General features: G+C 37.8%; 1 protein-coding gene across 5 annotated transcripts in view; it reads right to left on the reverse strand.

The window, feature by feature from the left end:
* Positions 1-22,254, reverse strand: part of TPK1 (thiamin pyrophosphokinase 1) — a 391,064-nt gene that overhangs the window by 161,583 nt on the left and 207,227 nt on the right. For all 5 annotated transcript variants that reach the window (XM_015448215.4, XM_065542706.2, XM_005551074.5 and 2 more), the window contains one exon: positions 3,969-4,064. In XM_015448215.4, coding sequence (XP_015303701.2) covers positions 3,969-4,064 — 96 coding nt within the window. The remainder of the gene's footprint in view (positions 1-3,968; positions 4,065-22,254) is intronic.

Below are 22,254 nucleotides of genomic sequence, written 5' to 3' on the forward strand. Positions count from 1 at the left end.
ACCTCCACTGTAGGGGATCGGTCAGGGTAGTGGGAGAAATTACAAAGATAAAGTTATAGCAAATAGACACAAACCTTCTTGGAAGGCCAGCAGGTTTGCGTAGCTTCAGTAAAAGATTTGGCTGAAGAGAAATGAATTCTCTTAAAAGCTTAGGGCACAGATACATAGGAATGTAGAGGAGTTTATCTAAATAGCTGGTTTACTATGTGGTCCTAGGACTTTTTCTAAATAGCTTGTTTACTGAGTGGTCCTAGGACCAACCTTTGATCATCTGCGGGCTCATGACTGTTCTCTACTCAGGAGGTCGACAATGTTAATTACCCTCTAGTGGTGTTTACTTGAGAACTTTGTCATTTAATCTGTACTAAATAAATGTGAACTTTGCTGTCTTATCAAGGCCGAAGCTGCAGACTCGCAGCAGAATCCCTTAGCCCCAATGACAGGAAAAATATCTGTGTCAGTGTATGTCTTTCATCTGTCACTGTGTCAGGGTCTGTGGGTCGGACCCGGCACTCTGCCTCCTGGGTTCAAGTGATTCTCCTGCCCCAGCCTCCCAAGTAGCTGGGACTACAGGCGCGTGCCACTGCCCCAGCTAATTTTTTTATTTTTAGTAGAGATGGGGTTTCACCATGTTAGCCAGGATGGTCTCGATCTCCCGACCTCGTAATCCGCCTGCCATGGCCTCCCAAAGTGCTGGAATTACAGGTGTGAGCCACCATGCCCAGCCAAGAGAACTGGTTCTTATGAAGAGCCTGGCATCTTTCTTGCTCCCTTCTTGCATGTGACAGGCCTGCTGCCCCTTCACCTTTTGCCATGAGTAAAAGCTTCCTGAGGGGTCATGAGAAGCCAAATAGATTCTGATGCCATGCTTGTACAGCCAGCATAAGCATACGCCAAATACAGCTCGTATCTATAAATTATCCAGCCTCAGGTATTCCTTTATAGCAACATAAAATGGACTAATGCACTGTCTAGCTCCCATTTGCTTATTATGTCTCAGCCTTCTCTAAAAAGCCTGTCCCCCAACTGTGTTACGTTCCACTCTCCTGTATGTTCTTGTAGTGCATAAAATGTACCAAACTTTCAAGGAGTACTTCTTATATGCAAATACTGCTGTCGAGTTATGAATAAGCAGACCTGAGCTCAGCCTCATGGGCTGTACAGTCAAGCTGGCAAGAATGACTTTAGGTAAACAATGAGAAATAATTAATAAAATGATCAAAATTGTTCAGAATGCCCTAAAGAAAAAATAAAGGAGGGTATGGAAATGTAGAGTAGCTAAACCTAACTGCGAGTGATAGTTGAGGACAGCCAGTCAAACTCTGCCATGCCCACTATTCTAAGTGAAGTAACTCAGAAATGGAAAACCAAATACTGCATTTTCTCACTTATAAGTGGGAGCTCACCTATGGGTGTGCAAAGGCATAGTGATACAACGGACACCGAGGACTCAGAAGAGGAGAAGGTGGGAGGGGGTTGAGGGATGAAAAACTACCTATTGGGTACAACGTACACTACACTGGAATAACAAGTGCACTCAACTCTCAGATTTCAACAATGTGCAATTCATCCATGTAACCAAAAACCACATGTACCCCAAAACCCATTGAAATAAAAAATATATAAAGATAAATAAATGTATCAGACCTCAAAAAAAAAAAAGAAAAAAGAAACCCTCCAGCATGCATGGGCTAGATTAAAAAAAAAAAAAAAGGAAAAACAGATTCCAAGCAGAGGGGGCAACATACACAAAAACACGTTAAAGCAGGAGAGAGGAGAAAATACGGCATAGTTTAGAAAAAAGGAGAAACACTGGTGTAGGATGGGGCTGGAGAATGCATTGGGCCCAAAGCATGTCGGGGCCTGAGGCAGCACAGGCAGTGCACCACTGCATCGCTCTTCAAAAAAGAACTCACTGTTGGGCTGTGTAGAGGCCAGTCATCCGTTATCAGCCCGCTGCAACCCCTTCAGGAGGCAGCACATCATGCCACCAAGTCTGTACTCTTCCCTGGCAACCTCTGAGCCAAGTCCACACTCCTCATGAGCACCCTCTAGTCTGTGACTAAGCACAGTTGGAGTACAAGGTTGTTGCTATTTCTGCCCAATGCAAGGGTCCTCTAACAGCTACTCTTGCTCCCAGACTCCCCACCAGATTGGCCAAGACTGTCAGATTTGTTTCCAGATCACACCCTCATCTCCTAGTTTGGGGCTCTCTCTAGATTTGGGCCTTGTTGAATTTAAGATATGATGATTTGTTTCAAGGCTCAATGACAGAATACTGTATTATAGATACTATCAGTTAGACACAACGCATTAGACTCACATAATTGCATCACAGCTTTTAATCATGTCAGTGGAGGTGCTGGGAAAAACAAAAGACAGCTGTGAATATTTACATTTTTTTTCCCTAAGAAACACCAAATCAGTGATATCTGGATGAAATAGATAACTCTCAATCGGTTGTTTTCTGCTTTCATTAAACAAATGTTTAATTATATCAGTTTACTGCTGGAAATAGCACAATACATTTGATATAGTTCAGCAAAGCTACAACAGAGATGAGAAATGTTCACTCAATTATTTTTGTTGAGTTCGCAGATCAAGCTGCTTGCCAATTGTGATAGTTAACAAGGTTTTACTTCAAAGGGAGAAAAGAATGTACTACTTACTGCAACTTAGTAAATATATGTTAGAGTGTATCTTTAACAAACTTTTGCTAGAGAGTAAATTTTGGTTAGAGCTGCTGCTCTGATATCTATCCCATCCTGCCAAATATGTATTAGCCATGTAGTTTGAATAGATAAGCCACGTGGATTGATCCCACACCTGGCTCCAGCCCAAGACAATCAGGATTCTCTAGTTCTCCTTTGCCAAAAGCAATAGTGGTTTAAAGGAGAGATCTTAAGGGTTAAGTCCGATGATGGTGGGAAGTGATGTATCCCCCCAGCTATATATGCCTTAATCCCCCTACATGTGAAGGGTAAAATGTTACTGCAGGTGGCAGTTGGAGACAATCAGGGAAGCCAGTGTGAAGACAAAACCTACAAAGCGGAGCCGAGATAAATAAAAGAAAAAGAGCATGAATTCTGATTGAGCTCTGTCTCAAGACGGCCCTATATCACTTGGTATTGACGCAGGTTGACGTGTATTTTCTGTTACTTGTACTATCAAAATCATTGTGATATACAAGCGTGTTTTCCTACTTTTCTTGGTTTAAAATTACACAACTGATCATTCATCTCAGCTTAAAACTTATTGCCCTTGCTAGTGCGGGGGAAAAAAGGTCAATTGCCATTCGATGCTTCAGGTTTAATTTTGAAGTTCTTCATTAAACACAGTCTTAAAATACTTTGCATACCATTTCAACAGGTATCAAAAAATGAAGTATAAACTTGTGTACTAATTAATGCAATTAAACATTTGGATGCTAGGTGAAAATCAGTACTGAAAACTTTAAAGAGCACAAATGCAAGAAAATGCAAAGCAGTAGACTCTTCTCTGGCTTAAAAAAAGTTGATATTCATTTAAATAAAAATTTGCAATGATAGCTCAGGGGCCACATCAAGGTCATATTTGTTTTGCCTGTATAATATGCAAATAGACATAGTGCAAAAATACATAGAGCTCTTCATGGCAACAACCAACTAGAGACGAATAGTAGCTAGTCACTTTCAGGCAAGAATGAGTCCCCAGTTTTGATTACTTGGCACACGGTCCAGTTCAACCATTTTATTACCATGCCACTGTAAGATGTTTACATTTGTGTCCCCTGGTTTAAGTGCACACATTAATGTTTTGACAGCTAAGTGCAGATTTATCTGCTATACAGGGGGGGGAACCTGACAGCAATTAAAAAAAAAAAAAAAAAAAACAGCACAAAAGTAAATATCCATTTCAGCTGAGTGAAAAAAAAAAACAGTTTTTTTTCACATCCTTTGGAATAACCATCAAATACATGTATATCTTACCTTTAAGTCTTTTTCTTCTATCTTCTTTTGGAGCACTTTAAGGCACTTAGTAAAGTCAGTGTGGTCTTGATCAGGAGTTGAAATAAGCTCACACCCCTATGTATTAAAGTAAAAGAAAAGGTAAGAATAAGTAGTAATTTCACCCTTATGAACAAGATCAAGAGCTACAAAAGTAAAGATAAGGTATCAATAGACATATCCTATTATGCCTTTACAATTCTCATATCATTAGAATCATTATCATTATCTTTTTTATTTCACATCATAGGACGTTTCAGGAATGGTATTAGAGTGTTACAATAATGGACTGATTATGACAATCGTTTTACTTAAGAAAGTAGAGATTATACTACATTAACGGGTCTTTAAAAAATACTGATGTGATGACATTCACGATTAACATAAGGACTTTGATACATGTATAATAAATTATATTCTCAGCTACCTGAAATTAAAATGAAACTATTTTGATGAAACTTTGAAGTTCTTTAAGCAGAAATGACAAGTTTACATGAATGAAAAAACTAATATGAATATTGAAGTAATAATAAAACTTCATATTTTAAGTAAAATCAAGACAGCTGTCCTACAATATTATTTGATAAAAGCCTCTTTCTCCCTTGTGAGACACAAAACAAGCAGTTATGCCTGTGAAAATATGTCTCCTGGATTATCTTTTGGACATTATGAAATCAATTTATAAGTTCTTTGCCTTCTCTACAAGATAACTTACCCAGTGAAAAACACTGAAATATATTTATAAGTATGAAGCCACAAAAGTGCCAGTTTGTTGGCACTAGTGAACTTGGATGGCTAAAGAAACCATATTTTTGAAATGACACCTTTTCCTCCAATGTCATACAGAGGCAAAGGTACATAAAAGTGAGCACGATGGGACTTCAGACTTCTTAATTCAGGAATAAAACAATTCTTGGACTCTGACAAACAGCTGAGTAAGGGAAAGTTAAATATAATCTAGTATATAAAGTTGCCATTCAAAGAGTTTTCAAGGATACAAAACACCCATACTGCCTCTTAAATTATTCTAAGAACCATTCTCAGTAGATTTAAAGGTTCTTCTTTTACTTCAAGGTCTCTTTAAATGTGTCAAGCTCAACCTGTGCTTCATTCATTTATGACTGTCCTACAATATAGTGACCAATGAAAAAATTAATTTCTCATCATTCAGAAATATATTATGCTCTAAAAGATGTATATGTCATCTTTACAAGATCATCGACATATACTTTCTTGACCCTAAAAGAACATTGAAATTTACTATAATCACCAAGCAAGGACATAAAGAAGTGACCCTTCTCAGGTTAACACTCCTAAAAAAGAAGATAGAAGCATATGGCAGGGCACACAGGATATTAGCATGGTTGAACAGAACAGGCTGCCACCAAACCAAAAATCATTATGCTGAAAGTTCCTTAAGGGCAGGTTCATTCATTATTGTTTCCAGTGCCAGGCACTGGTTTGTTGCATAGTAAATGTTCAATAAACGTTTAAATAATATTCTTGAGGAAGAAAATGGATTTTTACAAATACATTTATAAAAATGTACACTGGCTAGGGGGTACAATCGTACAGTGTCTTATTGCTAAATATACCATAAATGACAATGAAAGTTGTCTTCCTCTTTTAAATGCTGACAATAGACATACTCACCAAAAACGAAATAAAATTTAAATGGCAAATAGAAACAACATAATGGATGATTAATAGATCATTATCTGCCTTCACAGAATCCACATAGAAAGCCATGGGGAAAATGACAGTTAAACAAAACCCAAGAAGTAATCTGTCTACCACTGTAACATTTTGTAGATTAAGAAAATAAAAACAAGAGATAAAAACTGATTTGCTGACAACTGGACAGCTAGGTAGTAATTAGCAGCAAAGTCATGAGTAGAAATCCTATTTATTTACTCTCACAAAGTAAAACAAGTTCTGAGATAGCTGATTGAAAAATGTCATATAACATCTCTAGAGTTAGTTTCACAAGAAGGATACTATACAAGAAAAGCTACTTGAAACATATGAGCAAGGCGGGAATATCTTACTTTACCTCATCACTTACAATAAACACATAGAAATGCTTGGCTCAGGACATGGAGAGAGATTATTAGCACTGAAAAAATCAGACTGAATCTAACCCAAGAATTTCTATAAGCTTGTTGAAGGTTTTTAACTGCTAAAAAAGCAGCCATTCACAAGTTGAAATGGTTCTAATCTCATCACAGACTGAGAACGAACTCACTAGAAGTGGAAATAGCTCTAATAACAGGGCAGCGTCCAACAGTTAGAAAGGAGACCTGCAGAACAAAATCTTAACCAAAGTGCAGTAACAGGCCTGTGGCCAGCTAAGGACGTTTTTGCTGTTTTCTGGTTCTTAGGGTAACATTAAGATGTAAGAGAGGAGAAACAAAGATAAAGATGAGACACTACCAAGATCCTGCAAACCAAGGAATAATGTAGAAATACTCTAAGGTATCAAGCAATACTCACCTACTATACATTAATATTTATGATTATTTTATACAGAATAAAGCCCAGTTTCCTAGCATCAGAAGCACTGAGGTGCTGTGAAAAATTCCACTGATATGATATTTTCTTAAAAAAAAAGACAACCCTCATACTCACTTATCCAGGGACTGAGAAGATATTAAAGGCATGAAATTTAGCGAAGTAAGAAAGTATATGACTTTCTAATAAGTAGTTTGTAATGTTAGTTTCCTAACAGAAATGCACAAAACCTAGACTTATGATGCCAGTGAATGGGAATTTTTGTTTCAACTACTTCTATCTTTGATTTTTTTTCTCAATTACATAAAATATGTTGTTTTTACGATACGATGTATTATGTTATGAACCAACAAGTGGCTCCACTTTTCAGATTATACTTTTGCGTTTTTGGTTTTTTCTTTTTGAGACAGGGTCTCTTTCTGTCCTATAGGATGGAGTGTAGTGGCACAATCACGGCTCACTGCAGCCTTGACCTTCCGGACTCAAGCAATCCTTCCACCTCAGCCTCCCAAATAGCTGGGACTACAGGCATGCACCACCATGCTCAGCTAATTTTTTTGTAGTGATAGGGTTTTGCCATGTTACCCAGGCTGGTCTCAAATTCCTGGGCTCAAACGATCCTATGGTCTTGGCCCCCCAAAATGCTGGGATTATAGGTGTGAGCCACCACTCCTGGCTAATTAGTCTTAAAATATAATTTTTTTTTTTTTTTTTTTTTTTTTTTTTGAGACGGAGTCTCGCTCTGTAGCCCGGGCTGGAGTGCAGTGGCCGGATCTCAGCTCACTGCAAGCTCCGCCTCCCAGGTTTACGCCATTCTCCTGCCTCAGCCTCCCGAGTAGCTGGGACTACAGGCGCCCGCCACCTCGCCCGGCTAGTTTTTTGTATTTTTTAGTAGAGACGGGGTTTCACGGTGTTCGCCAGGATGGTCTCGATCTCCTGACCTCGTGATCCACCTGTCTCGGCCTCCCAAAGTGCTGGGATTACAGGCTTGAGCCACCGCGCCCGGCCAAAATATAATTTTTCACATATACATGGAAAGAGTATCAAAGACTCACAGGAATAGAAAGATAAGAAAAGTCATCTATTGAGTGGATGATATTTTTCGTGGAACTCAAACAAACGATTATGATTTACATGAAAGAATAAGGGACCAAAAAAAAAAAAAAAAAAAAAGCAAAGGCAATCTTGCAAAAGCACACAGTAGTTGAACTTGCCTTTCCAGTTATTCTGACATACAAAGTAATTAACATAACAGGGTATTGGAAGAATGAAACTGTAGAATATTAGCACCACAGAAGCATAGATATTTGCTTGTGTGATTCACAGCTGTCTTCTAGGAACTAGAACAGTGACTGGCACAAAGAAAAGTGTTCAATATATGGTTGGTAAATAGATAGCTGAACAGAAATGGGAAGACAGAAGTATACACAGATGCATATTTGAAATGTACTAGCAAAGTCTCAAAACATTTACAAAAAAAAAAACAGAAAAGAAAATGATTGCAGTAGGTAATATTTTAAACAAGGTACAAAAATAAACATAAATCTGAAGAGAATGAACTGATAAATTCAGCTACTTTTAATTAAGTCCTTTTTGTCATCAATAAACAATATGCATAAAGTAAAAAAAGAAAGCTTCAAAATGAAAGAAGGTATTTTCCATGACCATAACTAAAAACAAAAGGTTACTATCCAGCATACATAAAGAATTTATAAAAATCTATAAAGAATAACTGGATGGAAAAATGGGCAAAATATTTCACTAGGCAAGTTAAAGAATAGCAAACCTGAAAAAGCCAATTGTATTAGTCCATTTTCATGCTGCTGATAAAGACACACCCTTTATAAAGACATAAAGACTGGGCAATTTACAAATGAAATAGGTTTAATGGGACTTACAGTTCCACGTGGCTGGGGAGGCCTCATAATCATGGCAGAAGGAAAGGAGGACCAAGCCATATCCTAAGTAGATGGCAGCAGGCAAAGAGAGCTTGTTCAGGAAAAAACTCCCCTTTTTAAAACCATCAGATTTCATGAGACTTATTCATTATCACGAGAACAGCACAGGAAAGACCTGGCCCCATGTTTTAATTACCACCCACCAGGTCCCTCCCACAACACGTGAGAATTCAAAATGAGATTTTGGTGGGGACACAGTCAAACCATATCACCAATACACATGAAAAAGCCAATAGACCTGTAGGACTGCTTGAGTGCAGAAAATTGAGACAAGCCTCGGTAACATAGCAAAAGCCCATCGCTACAAAAAAATTAGCCGATCATGGTGGTGCACACCTTGGGTGGCTGAGGTGGGAGAATTGCTTGAGCCCAAGAGCTCGAGGCTGCAGTGAGCCATGAAAGCAAATACACAAAATATTTTAATAGGCAAGTTAAAGACTAGCAAGACAGAAAAAGCCAATACACATGAAAGGATGTTGATTTTCACTAGAAATCAGATAAGCCCAAATAAAAATCACTGATATACATTTGTCATACCTTACATTAACAAAAAAACTTGTGGCATATTTAAACAATGGGTTATTCTATGACAAAAAACGAATGAACAAAAAATCACAGAAGAATAAATGATACATTCATGAGGTATAGAATCACACAGGCAGTACAACTGCATATATATACACAATGTAAAAACATGCTTATTACCTTTACATAGGATTTAGTGTTGCTTTTGTTAAAGTATTAAGAAATATAAGAGAATAAAATTAACCATGAGAAAGGGTCACACAAGTCTTGAACTGTATAGGGAGCGTTTATTAAGTCAGGTTGTGGTTACAAAAGTATTTGGTTTATTATTTTTTATACTTGTACATACCTTAAACATTTCTGATATGGTTTGGCTGTGTCCTAATCTTGAATTGTACTTCCCATAATCCCAATGGATTGTGGGAGGTACCAGGTGGGAAGTTCTTGAATCATGGGAGCAGTTTCCTCTATACTGTTCTCATGATACTGAGTCTCATGAGATGTGATGATTTTATAAGCATCTGACATTTCCTCTGCTTGCACTTACTCCATTTTGCCTCCCTATGAAGAAGGTTCCTGCTTATCCTTTGCCATCTGCTATGACTGTAAGTTTCCCAAGGCCTCCCCAGCAAAACAAAACTGTGAGTCAGTTAAAGCTCTTTCCTTTATAAATTACCCAGTCTTCGGTATTTCTTCATCGCAGCATGAGAACAGACTAATGCAGTAAGTACCAGGAGAAGGGTGCTGCTGTAAATATGCCTGAAAATGTAGAAGCAACTTTGGAACTGGGAAACAGGCAGAGGTTGGAACCATTTGGGGGACTGAGAGGATAGGCAAGTGTGTGAAAGTTTAGAACTTCCTAGAGACTTCGAGGGTTAAGAAGACAGGAAGATGTGGGAAAGTTTAGAACTTCCTAGAGACTTGTTGAATGGCTTTGACCAAAATACTGATAGTGATATGGACAATGTAGTCCAGGCTGAGGGGGTCTCAGATGGAAATGAGGAACTTCTTGGGAACTGGAGCAAAGGTGACTCTTGCTATGCTTTAGCAAAGAGACTGGTGGCATTTTGCCCCTGCCACAGAAACATGTGGAACTTTGAACTTGAGAGAGATGACTTAGGATATCTGACAGAAGAAATTTCTAAGCATCAAAGCATTCAAGGGTAAGCAGAGCATAAAAATTTGGAAAAGTCACAGCCTGATGATGCGATAGAAAATAGAAACCCATTATCTGGGGGACAAATTCAAGTCGGCTGCAGAAATTTGCATAAGTAATGAAGAATGCAATGTTAATCCAAAGACAATGGGGAAAATATCTCCAGAGAATGTCAGAGATCTTCACAGCAGCCCCTCCCAACACAGGCCCAGTGGCCTAGGAGGAAAAAAATGGTTTCATGTGCTGGGCCCAGGGTCCCCCTGCTCTGTGCAGCCTCGGGACATGGTGCCCTGTATCCTAGCTGCTTCAGTCCCAGCTGTGGCTAAAAGGGGAAATGATTAAGCTTGGGCCATTGCCTCAGAGGGTCCAAGCCCCAAGTCTTGGCAGCTTACACATGGTGTTAGGCCTGAAAATGCACAGAAGTCAAGAATTGAGGTTTGGGAACCTCTAACCAAGATTTCAGAAGATGTACACAAATGCCTGAATGTCCAGGCAGAAGTTTGCTACAGGGGCAGAGCCCTCATGGAGAACCTCTGCTGGGGCAATGCAGAGGGGAAATGTGGAGTTAGAGCCCACACACAGAGTCCTGACTGAGGCACTGCCTAGTGGAGCCATGAGAGGAGGGCCACCATTCTCTAGATCCCAGAATGGTAGATCCAGCAACATCTTGTACTTCCACCTGGAAAAGCTGCAGGCACTCAATGCCAGCTCATGAAAGCAGGAAAGAGTGAGGCTAGTCTGTACCCTGCAAAGCCACAGGGGTGGAGCTGCCCAAGGCCGTGAGAGCCCACCTCTTGCATCAGCATGACCTGGACATGAGACATGGAGTCAAAGGAGATGATTTTGGAACTTTAAAGTTTAATGACTGCCTTATTGGATTTTGGACTTGCATCGGACCTGTAGCCCCCCTTTTTTTGGCCAATTTCTCCTATTTGGAATGTGTGTATTTACTCAATGCCTGTACCTCCATTGTACCTAGGAAGTAACTAACTTGCTTTTGATTTTACAGGTTCATAAGCAGAAGGGATTTGCCTTATCTCAGATTTGGACTTGGACTTTTGAGCTCATGCTGGAATGAGTTAAGACTTTGGGGGGACTCTTGGGAAGGAGTGATTGTGTTTTGAAATGTGAGGACATGAGATATGGGAGGGGCCGGGGCCAGCATGTTATGGTTTGGTTGTGTCACCACCCAAACCACATCTTGAATTGTAATCCCCATAATCCCCACAAGTCGTGGGAAGGTCCTGGTGGGAAGTAATTGAATCATGGTGGCAGTCTCCCCCATGCTGTTCTTGTGACAGTGAGTGAGTCTCATAAGATCTGATGGTTTTATAAGTGTCGCACATTTCCCCTGCTTGCACTCACTCTATCATACCACCCTGTTTAGAAGGTGTTTGCTTCTCCTTGGCCTTCTGCCATGACTGTAAGTTTTCTGAGTCCTCCCCAGCAATGTGGAACTGTGAGTCAATTAAACCTCTTTCCTTTATCCCAGTCTCAGGTATTTCTTCATATCAGCATGAGAATGGACTAATAAAATTTCATACTATTTTTAAAGTCATTTAGTGCTTATTACTAAGGAGTGGGGCCAGTGTTGATTCACTTTGCTATCCCCAGTATCTAGAACAATGAATAATACACAGTAAGCATACATTAAACATTTGGTTTATGATCAAACTGAGTCCCTTCTTTATCCCTCACACTAAATTGGTACACATTTACAGTGACAGGAAATTTCTAACTAGCCCACTGCATATCTCAATAATTCTATTAAAATTTCATAATATTATTGTATCAAGTATATCTCCCTTTATTGTCTTGTAACTGATCTTAGTTGTACCTTCTTAAGATCATACAGAAAAGGTCATACATTTCTTTTAAGTTAGAAAACTCTGTTTCATTTTCTTATCTCCATTCCATTGATCCTGAGATATTTAGGATCCAGATTTACACCCAGTAACGTATAAACTAGCCCTCTCAGCTTCAGTAGACACTCACAGAGAAGACAAGCATGTGTTCCCCAGCTGCGTCCACATCTCAGCCCAACACTGACTAGGACAGGTGGGAACAGAGCCCTTTACCAAAACATTAGCAGTCTCTCCAGTGCCGGGCGTCTGAATATCAGTACAAGACAAGGCATATTCTCAACCAAAACCAAACTAAATGAACATATATCAAAAAATAACAGTCTGCAAAAGCAAGATATTTTATTAAGAACATGCCATGAAGCATTAAGTATTATAAATGTTTTCAAATATTAGAGTGTGATTTTTGCAATAAGAAAATAATTCTTTAAGATGATTTACGTCAAAATGACAAAGAACTTACAATGATTTTCCTGCAGTTTTTAAACAATTCAAATACCATTGGTTCTAGTTTCACCAACAAAGACATTATTCTCAAAGCTGCTACATGTATATGAGAAATAATCATATACAGAAGCAGGGAAAGAAACACTGTTTTCTTACATGGCATCCTGCAAGTAATGAAGATTCAGAAAATAGATAAATCATGCTGTGAAACCTATGGTATGAGACTGGAACTCATGAGAAGTAATAACTTACTTAGAAAAACGGCAATAATAATTATAAATATTTCCTGAAGGTTCTACACTAGATCATTCACATAAAATTTTATATATACACATACAACAGAGCATATATGCAAATCTATATGCTATGAGACATAAAGATATTAAATAAATGTAAAATATGACTTCAATGATGACAATCACTCAAGACAAATATTAGTTATCTAACATCTGTTAAATCAATGAGCTAATAAGTAAATGAAAAAATATATAAATGAAAACAAAGGCAAAAATAATGAGGAAAGAAAGGTACAGGAAGAACACATTAGTTGCTGACTAAATAGAATCATCTCTCAAAGAAAGAACAATGGCAAGAGGTGGCTGGGGCTTCTCCACTCCTACTCTCTCTGACCACCACCACCAGAGCACAAGAAAAAGTACATTAAGTGTATGTTGCTATGTACATGCTGTATGTGCTTGCTGTGCAAATACAAAGTCAAAACAGAAATTCGGAACCCTCAAACTGCCAGGAGCACACTTAAATATGCCATATATCCTTGACATAAACTGAAGATTTCACTTATATGTATTTATCAACCACACACAAAGAATCGTCATTTTCTACAATTTGATTGTTTACAAAAGGCACAAACCAGAAACTTTCTAACTCTCCATAATTTTATATTGCCCCAGCCTCTTATGATTCTTATGTGAAATATAGAGAGGATACAATTCATATCAAAAAGTAGCTGTTGAACTTAAATAAGACATGGGTATAAAAGGTTTTCATAACTTCTTTCCTTCATCTAATCTTTGTTAAAATTTCACCTTCTTAATGAAGCACACCCTGACTACCCTACTTAAAACTGTGACTTCATGCACTTCTCTCTGCTCGACCCTAGCAAGCCTGATCTGCGCTGTCCCGACTGCCCTTACCCTACTAAGAATTTTCTGTTTTCTCCAAAAGAAATAACACTTTCTAACACAGCACATATTATTTATTGTCTCTTTATACCAGGAGGCAGGGCTAATCCTCAGTTTTGTTTTCTGTTTTATCCTGAGTACCTCAAACAGCACACAGTAAGCACTCAGTAAATATTTACTCAATAAATGAATGAATGAATATTTGCTATAATGCAGATGTCTCATGCCATATGTTTGAATAACAGTACACGTTCTACATATTGTACCGTGGTGAGAAAATACTATTGATAATGACAAAATGAACATTTTGTTATTTCCTAAAATTATAAAGCTGCAAATATATTAGTCCACTTTCACACTGCTATAAAGAACTGCCTGAGCCTGGATAATCTATAAAGGAAAGAGGCATAATTGACTCACAGTTCAGCATGGCTGGGGAGGCCTCAGGAAACTTACAATCATGGCAGAAGGCAAAGGGGAAGCAAGGCACCTTCTTCACAGGGTGGCAGGAAGGAAAACAAATGCAGGAGGAACTGGCGCACACTTACTAAACCATCAGATCTCATGAGAACTCACTATTACGAGAACATCATGAAGGAAACCACCCCCAGGATTCAGTTACCTCTACCTGGTTTCTCCATTGACACATGCAGATTATAAGGATTACGGGGATTACAATTCAAGATGAGATTTTGGGTGGGAACACAGTCAAACCGTATCAGATATAGTCTATGCTTTACAGCCGGACTGGCACCTCAATCTCTTGGTAGCCTAAATTAATCAATAGAGGACATTTCCCAATTAAAAATAATTAAACAAGCTGTTCAGTTTAACATTCTTGTAATAGATAAATGCTAATAAAATATTTTGAGGCTAAACTCAAATAGGTGACTTGTGAATACCTGTCGTATTATTTGATTGGCATTTTTCATTCCTCTGTGCATTAAAGTGGGACGACTGGAATTGATCAGTTCCCTCCCTCACCTCACACATACACCTAACTGCAAGCCTTTCTGACATCAATGCGAAAAACATACAGACAAAACATGTAGTCCCAGCTAAAATGGAAGCTTGCAACAGATTGTCATGGTAATACGAAGATAGTGTCCTTTGTATTTCTTCCATTTTCTTTAAGTTCTTAGGATGAACACTTCACCAGAACAAGTACAGTAGTCCCCCCTTTTCCATGGTTTTGAGTTCCGGGGTTTCTGTTACCCACAATCAACAGCTGTCCAAAAATAGGTGAGGATAATACAATCAGATATTCTGAGAGAGAATGATCACATTTACATAACTTTTCTTTCAGTCTATTCTTATCAATGTTATATTGTATTACTAGTTATTACTGCTGATCTCTTACTCATTTACAAATTAAACTTTATCAAAGGTATGTATGCATAGGAAAACAGTGTATACAGAGTTCAGTACTATCTGTGGTTCCAGGTACCCACTAGGGATCTTGGAACATATCCCCTGTGGAAAAAGGGGACTCCTATATAGTAAAAAAAAAAAGATACTACATCCCCAGCATGCATTCCTTCTCTTTACTAGATACTAGCACCTGACTTTTCTTTGAATATTTATTTACCCTCTCTCAGGTATACAATTAGATACTCAGTTGTGGAGGTATCAGGACTGGTAAAGATGATCAACATAATTTATCCCCTTATCCACTGCAAATTGTTTGGAGATGAGTACACGCCACAATTTGGGCCAAAGAGAGAGCAAGAATTGCTGGGGTGTGTGCATCAACCCTGCAAGAGACTTCTCCTCTTCAGTAGAAAGACAAGTTGAGATGGCAGCCAGTCTACAACACAAGAGGACAGCCTAGAGCCAGAGATCCACAATGCGGCACCTGAGAATGAAGCTGGTAGTGCGGGTCAAAGAGTTAAACAAGAAACCAGTACCTGGGGGCTGTTCTGGTAGCCCATGAAGCCTCACTGAAGCTGAATCCTCCTGTATCCTTTTTGGTTATATGAATAAATATTTGTTTTATTTTGTGTGGTTAAAGCTATTTGTTTTCATTGCTTGCAATATAAGCAGTTCTTACCACCAGCCTTCCCACAGATGAAGAAAATATTCATTTATGTGGTATGGCTGAAATAGAAGACACCTAACAAATGACTTCTTTTTTCATTTCAATGATTGATTGATTGATTGAGTTTGAGACGGAGTCTGGCTCTCTCACCCAGGCTAGAGTGCAATGGCATGATCTTGGCTCACTGCAACCTCCACCTCCTGGGTTCAAGCAATTCTCCTGCCTCGCTTGCTGAGTAGCTGGGACTACAGGCGTGTGCCACCATGCCCAGCTAATTTTTGTATTTTTAGTAGAGACGGGGTTTCACCATTTTGGCCAGGATGGTTTCGATCTCTTGACCTCATGATCCGCCCACCTTGGCCTCCCAAAGTGCTGGAATTAATAGGTGTGAACCACCGCACCCGGCCCATTTCAAGGTTTTATCTGCATTTAGACATGAAAATGAATACTAGGTGGATTAAATATTTAAGTTCTTGCCTATCATGCCCAGGTCAGTATCTAGGAATTTTTAACATGCAAAAATTTAAAGACTATGTACATTGGAAGGCCAAAGGAAGGTAAACATTGAAAAGCGTATAGATCTCCAGATTGGGAAAGCCGTGGTCCCTAAAGACATGATATGTTGGCCTGGTATTAGCAGACTCATTATCAGGTTGGGTAATGAATTTGTGCTAATCAAGTATTGTCATTAAAATAGTGTTCTACCTTCTTCGGCCATTTCAGCACAAGATAAGAGTTTATAATGACATATATAATTTTACCATAAAACACAGAGAATTAATACCTTAGCAAGTATTTTATCCTTGGTATTACCTAAAAGGTCCTAAGACATAATTGAAAATTAGCCAGAAATAACTGTACATTAGGTAAAATAGGGACCAAAATTGCAAATTTTATATAAATACACACGTGTATGTGCACACACATATATACATAGTGGAAAAGACAGAATTTAGGAACAAACTGGTTATACAAAAAGAAATTTTCTTCCACATGTAAATTTTCCTTAAACTTTCATTTGACTTAAATATGAAACTAGAGACCTGCCAAAAAGTTTTAATAAACAATACATTATAAAGATATCTTCCATTATACTTGGCTGTAATAACAAAAATATTAAAAATTGAATTGAAAAGATATAATAACAAGCTGAATACCAAGTTCAATAAGAACAAACTGAAATAATTCACAGTGATAAAGGAAATATCACAAGTTCACATTAAAATGATGAATGCCCTAAGGTCTCCAAACACAAAATTTGAAAGCAAATATTAAAGGTGCAGAAAGTTACAAATAAGGTAATTTAATCCTAATTGTCCACATGATCATCCATCAGGTTTGAGGGGACTGAAGAACAGAAAGAGGCAAAAAACTTACTAAAAGAGAAGCAGTATTTTACAAAGGGATACTCATGGAACAAATTAAAGTGGTACAACTCAATCTCACACACACACAAGCAAAAATTCTTGTCTGGCAAATCTTGTCTATTATTTGGGGAAAACAGGATCTTCAGGCACAAAGAGTAAACGCAACACTCCGTGAATACAGGGAAATGGACGTCTGCACTCTCAGTCACTAGCATAGTATGGGGACATATCAATAAGTCAATACACGTTTAGTGGCTAGACAAATGGTGGTTCAATTAAAACCATTTCTCTCCTCATAAAAATAATGGTATTTTTCTCATAAATATAAACATATAGAAACCAGAAAATGAATCTCACACAGAGAAGAAATACTTATTTTTTACTCACTATATACTAATGCTGCTTTGAGGAAATTAAGTAACTCTTTTCTATTTGGACACAATTAATGAAGATTCTTAAAATAACAAAAATTAGCATTTCATATGCAATTAAGTAAAGTTTAAAATACATTAATGTTAACAAAACTAACATCCAGTAAGGAAAATTGAAATAGACATGCACATCAAGGTTAACAAATGCAGTAGTATAAAGTACTACAGAAAAAATTCAGAATATGTTTGAATAAGTTTTAACTTATTTAAAAAAAAAATGACAAGGAAAAAACTAGTATTAGGAACTTAGCAAAAAATTAAAAATAAACAGTTTTTGGAACATGCCCTGGAATGATCAGGGTTCAGCTCAATTTCCCATACTGCCAACATCTAGAGCTATAGAAAACATAAAATATATGCTTGTAATATATGGTCCTCATCATAATAAAATCACAAATCATCTAAGGGATAGGTTTATGTTCAGTGTGGTATATGTATGCATTTTTTAAAAAGAAAGAGGGTTAAAACAGTATGATTTATGGTGAATATTTATTTTAACTAAGTAATTTTACTATTGAATTAACCTAATATTTTATTAGCACATTAATTACTTAGGTCTATATGAATATTAAAGTCTACCTTATGAGTATTAACATATCTTATTAGAATAACCAAATAATTTTATCATACAGAATTATCAATCTACCCTATGACTATTAAAGTATTAATTGAAACATAAGCTTTAAGCTGTAAGCTCCTTGCAGCTACCCGCTGTACTCCTTTGTTTACTATTCCCAGGACAAGAGCCCAACATAGTGTGTAGCAAGTGGTAAGCACTCAATAACGAATAAAGTAATTTATAAAGGCATAGCAGATGAGATAAATTATCCCTTTAGGCAAGGGATCAGCAAACTTTTCCTATAAAGGGCCAGATAGTAATTTTTTCAACTCTGCAGGCCATAGGGTCTCTGTCCAAACTACTCAACTCTACCTGTGTAGCATGAAAGACTCTAATAAATGAATGAATGGAAATGGCTGTGTTCTAATAAAACTAAATTTAACTTGCTTACAATTTTCATGTGTTGTAAAATTTTCATTTGATTTTTTTCAACTATTTAAAAATGTAAAAACCATTCTTAGCCTGCCAAAACTACAAAAACAGCTATCAAGCCATATTTGGCCTGCGAGTTGTATTAATAGTTTACCAATCAACCCTTCTTCTAGGCCTACAATTAGATATTGTCCATATACCACTAAATGCTGTATATCGTAAGAAATTTAATATGAAGAAAAAGGCTTAGATTGAAAAAAAAATCCCTCTGAACTTCATAGCTCCATCTGTAATAGAAGTAATATAAAAATCAGAATTGTCAAAGATCAGATGGCTATAGATGTGTGGTATTATTTCTGAGGACTCGGTTCTGTTCCATTGGTCTATATCTCTGTTTTGGTACCAGTACCATGCTGTTTTGGTTACTGTAGCCTTGTAGTATACTTTGAAGTCAGGTAGCACGATGCCTCCAGCTTTGTTCTTTTGACTTAGGATTGTCTTGGCAATGTGGGGTCTTTTTTGGTTCCATATGAACTTTAAAGCAGTTTTTTCCAATTCTGTGAAGAAACTCATTGGTAGCTTGATGGGGATGGCATTGAATCCATAAATTACCTTGGGCAGTATGGCCATTTTCACGATATTGATTCTTCCTATCCATGAGCATGGTATGTTCTTCCATTTGTTTGTATCCTCTTTTATTTCACTGAGCAGTGGTTTGTAGTTCTCCTTGAAGAGGTCCTTTACATCCCTTGTAAGTTGGATTCCTAGGTATTTTATTCTCTTTGAAGCAATTGTGAATGGAAGTTCATTCCTGATTTGGCTCTCTGTTTGTTACTGGTGTATAAGAATGCTTGTGATTTTTGCACATTAATTTTGTATCCTGAGACTTTGCTGAAGTTGCTTATCAGCTTAAGGAGATTTTGGGCTGAGACGATGGGGTTTTCTAAATATGCAATCATGTCATCTACAAACAGGGACAATTTGACTTCTTCTTTTCCTAACTGAATACCCTTTATTTCCTTCTCTTGCCTGATTGCCCTAGCCAGAACTTCCAACACTATGTTGAATAGGAGTGGTGAGAGAGGGCATCCCTGTCTTGTGCCAGTTTTCAAAGGGAATGCTTCCAGTTTTTGCCCATTCAGTATGATATTGGCTGTGGGTTTGTCATAAATAGCCCTTATTATTTTGAGATACATTCCATCAATACCAAATTTATTGAGAGCTTTTAGCATAAAGGGCTGCTGAATTTTGTCAAAGGCCTTTTCTATATCTATGGAGATAATCATGTGGTTTTTGTCTTTGGTTCTGTTTATATGCTGGATTACATTTATTGATTTGCATATGTGGAACCAGCCTTGCATCCCAGGGATGAAGCCCACTTGATCATGGTGGATAAGCTTTTTGATGTGCTGCTGGATTCGGTTTGCCAGTATTTTATTGAGGATTTTTGCATCGATGTTCATCAGGGATATTGGTCTAAAATTCTCTTTTTTTGTTGTGTCTCTGCCAGGTTTTGGTATCAGGATGATGTTGGACTCATAAAATGAGTTAGGGAGGATTCCCTCTTTTTCTACTAATTGGAATAGTTTCAGAAGGAATGGTACCAGCTCCTCCTTGTACCTCTGGTAGAATTCAGCTGTGAATCCATCTGGTCCTGGACTTTTTTTGGTTGGTAGGCTATTAATTATTGCCTCAACTTCAGAGCCTGCTATTGGTCTATTCAGGGATTCAACTTCTTCCTGGTTTAGTGTTGGGAGAGTGTAAGTGTCCAGGAAATTATCCATTTCTTCTAGATTTTCTAGTTTATTTGCATAGAGGTGTTTATAGTATTCTCTGATGGTAGTTTGTATTTCTGTGGGGTCGGTGGTGATATCCCTTTTATCATTTTTTATTGCATCTATTTGATTCTTCACTCTTTTCTTCTTTATTAGTCTTGCTAGTGGTCTATCAATTTTGTTGATCTTGTCAAAAAACCAACTCCTGGATTCATTGATTTTTTGGAGGGTTTTTTGTGTCTCTATCTCCTTCAGTTCTGCTCTGATCTTAGTTATTTCTTGCCTTCTGCCAGTTTTTGAATGTATTTGCTCTTGCTTCTCTAATTTCTTTTAATTGTGATGTTAGAGTGTCAATTTTTGATCTTTCCAGCTTTCTCTTGTGGGCATTTAGTGCTATAAATTTCCCTCTACACACTGCTTTAAATGTGTCCCAGAGATTCTGGTATGTTGTATCTTTGTTCTCATTGGTTTCAAAGAACATCTTTATTTCTGCCTTCATTTCGTTATGTACCCAGTAGTCATTCAGGAGCAGGCTGTTCAGTTTCCATGTAGTTGAGCGGTTTTGACTGAGTTTCTTAGTCCTGAGTTCTAGTTTGATTGCACTGTGGTCTGAGAGACAGTTTGTTATAATTTCTGTTCTTGTACATTTGCTGAGGAGTGCTTTACTTCCAATTATGTGGTCAGTTTTGGAATAAGTGTGATGTGGTGCTGAGAAGAATGTATATTCTGTTGATTTGGGGTGGAGAGTTCTGTAGATGTCTATTAGGTCCGCTTGGTGCAGGGATGAGTTCAATTCCTGGACATCCTTGTTAACTTTCTGTCTTGTTGATCTGTCTAATGTTGACAGTGGGGTGTTGAAGTCTCCCATTATTATTGTATGGGAGTCTAAGTCTCTTTGTAAGTCTCTAAGGACTTGCTTTATGAATCTGGGTGCTCCTGTATTGGGTGCATATATATTTAGGATAGTTAGCTCTTCCTGTTGAATTGATCCCTTTACCATTATGTAATGGCCTTCTTTGTCTCTTTTGATCTTTGATGGTTTAAAGTCTGTTTTATCAGAGACTAGGATTGCAACCCCTGCTTTTTTTTGTTCTCCATTTGCTTGGTAGATCTTCCTCCATCCCTTTATTTTGAGCCTATGTGTGTCTCTGCATGTGAGATGGGTCTCCTGAATACAGCAAACTGATGGGTATTGACTCTTTATCCAAATTGCCAGTCTGTGTCTTTTAATTGGAGCATTTAGTCCATTTACATTTAAGGTTAATATTGTTATGTGTGAACTTGATCCTGTCATTGTGATATTATCTGGTTATTTTGCTCGTTAGTTGATGCAGTTTCTTCCTAGCTTCGATGGTCTTTACATTTTGGCATGTTTTTGCAATGGCTGGTACCTGTTGTTCCTTTCCATATTTAGTGCTTCCTTCAGGATCTCTTGTAGGCCAGCCTGGTGGTGACAAAATCTCTAAGCATTTGCTTGCCTGTAAAGGATTATATTTCTCCTTCACTGATGAAACTCAGTTTGGCTGGATATGAAATTCTGGGTTGAAAATTTTTTTCGTTAAGAATGTTGAATATTGGCCCCCACTCTCCTCTGGCTGGTAGAGTTTCTGCTGAGAGATCTGCTGTTAACATCTACAGCCACCTGATCTTTGACAAACCTGAGAAAAACAAGAAATGGGGAAAGGATTCCCTATTTAATAAATGGTGCTGGGAAAATTGGCTAGCCATAAGTAGAAAGCTGAAACTGGATCCTTTCCTTATTCCTTATACGAAAATTAATTCAAGATGGATTAGAGACTTAAATGTTACACCCAATACCATAAAAACCCTAGAAGAAAACCTAGGTAATACCATTCAGGACATAGGCATGGGCAAGAACTTCATGACTAAAACACCAAAAGCAATGGCAACAAAAGCCAAAATTGATAAATGGGATCTAATTAAACTAAAAAGCTTCTGCACAGCAAAAGAAACTACCATCAGAGTGAACAGGCAACCTACAGAATGGGAGAAAATTTTTGCAATCTACTCATCTGACAATGGGCTGATATCCAGAACCTACAAA

The sequence above is a fragment of the Macaca fascicularis genome, chromosome 3 (assembly GCF_037993035.2).
Source record: "Macaca fascicularis isolate 582-1 chromosome 3, T2T-MFA8v1.1".
Lineage (NCBI taxonomy): Eukaryota > Metazoa > Chordata > Mammalia > Primates > Cercopithecidae > Macaca > Macaca fascicularis.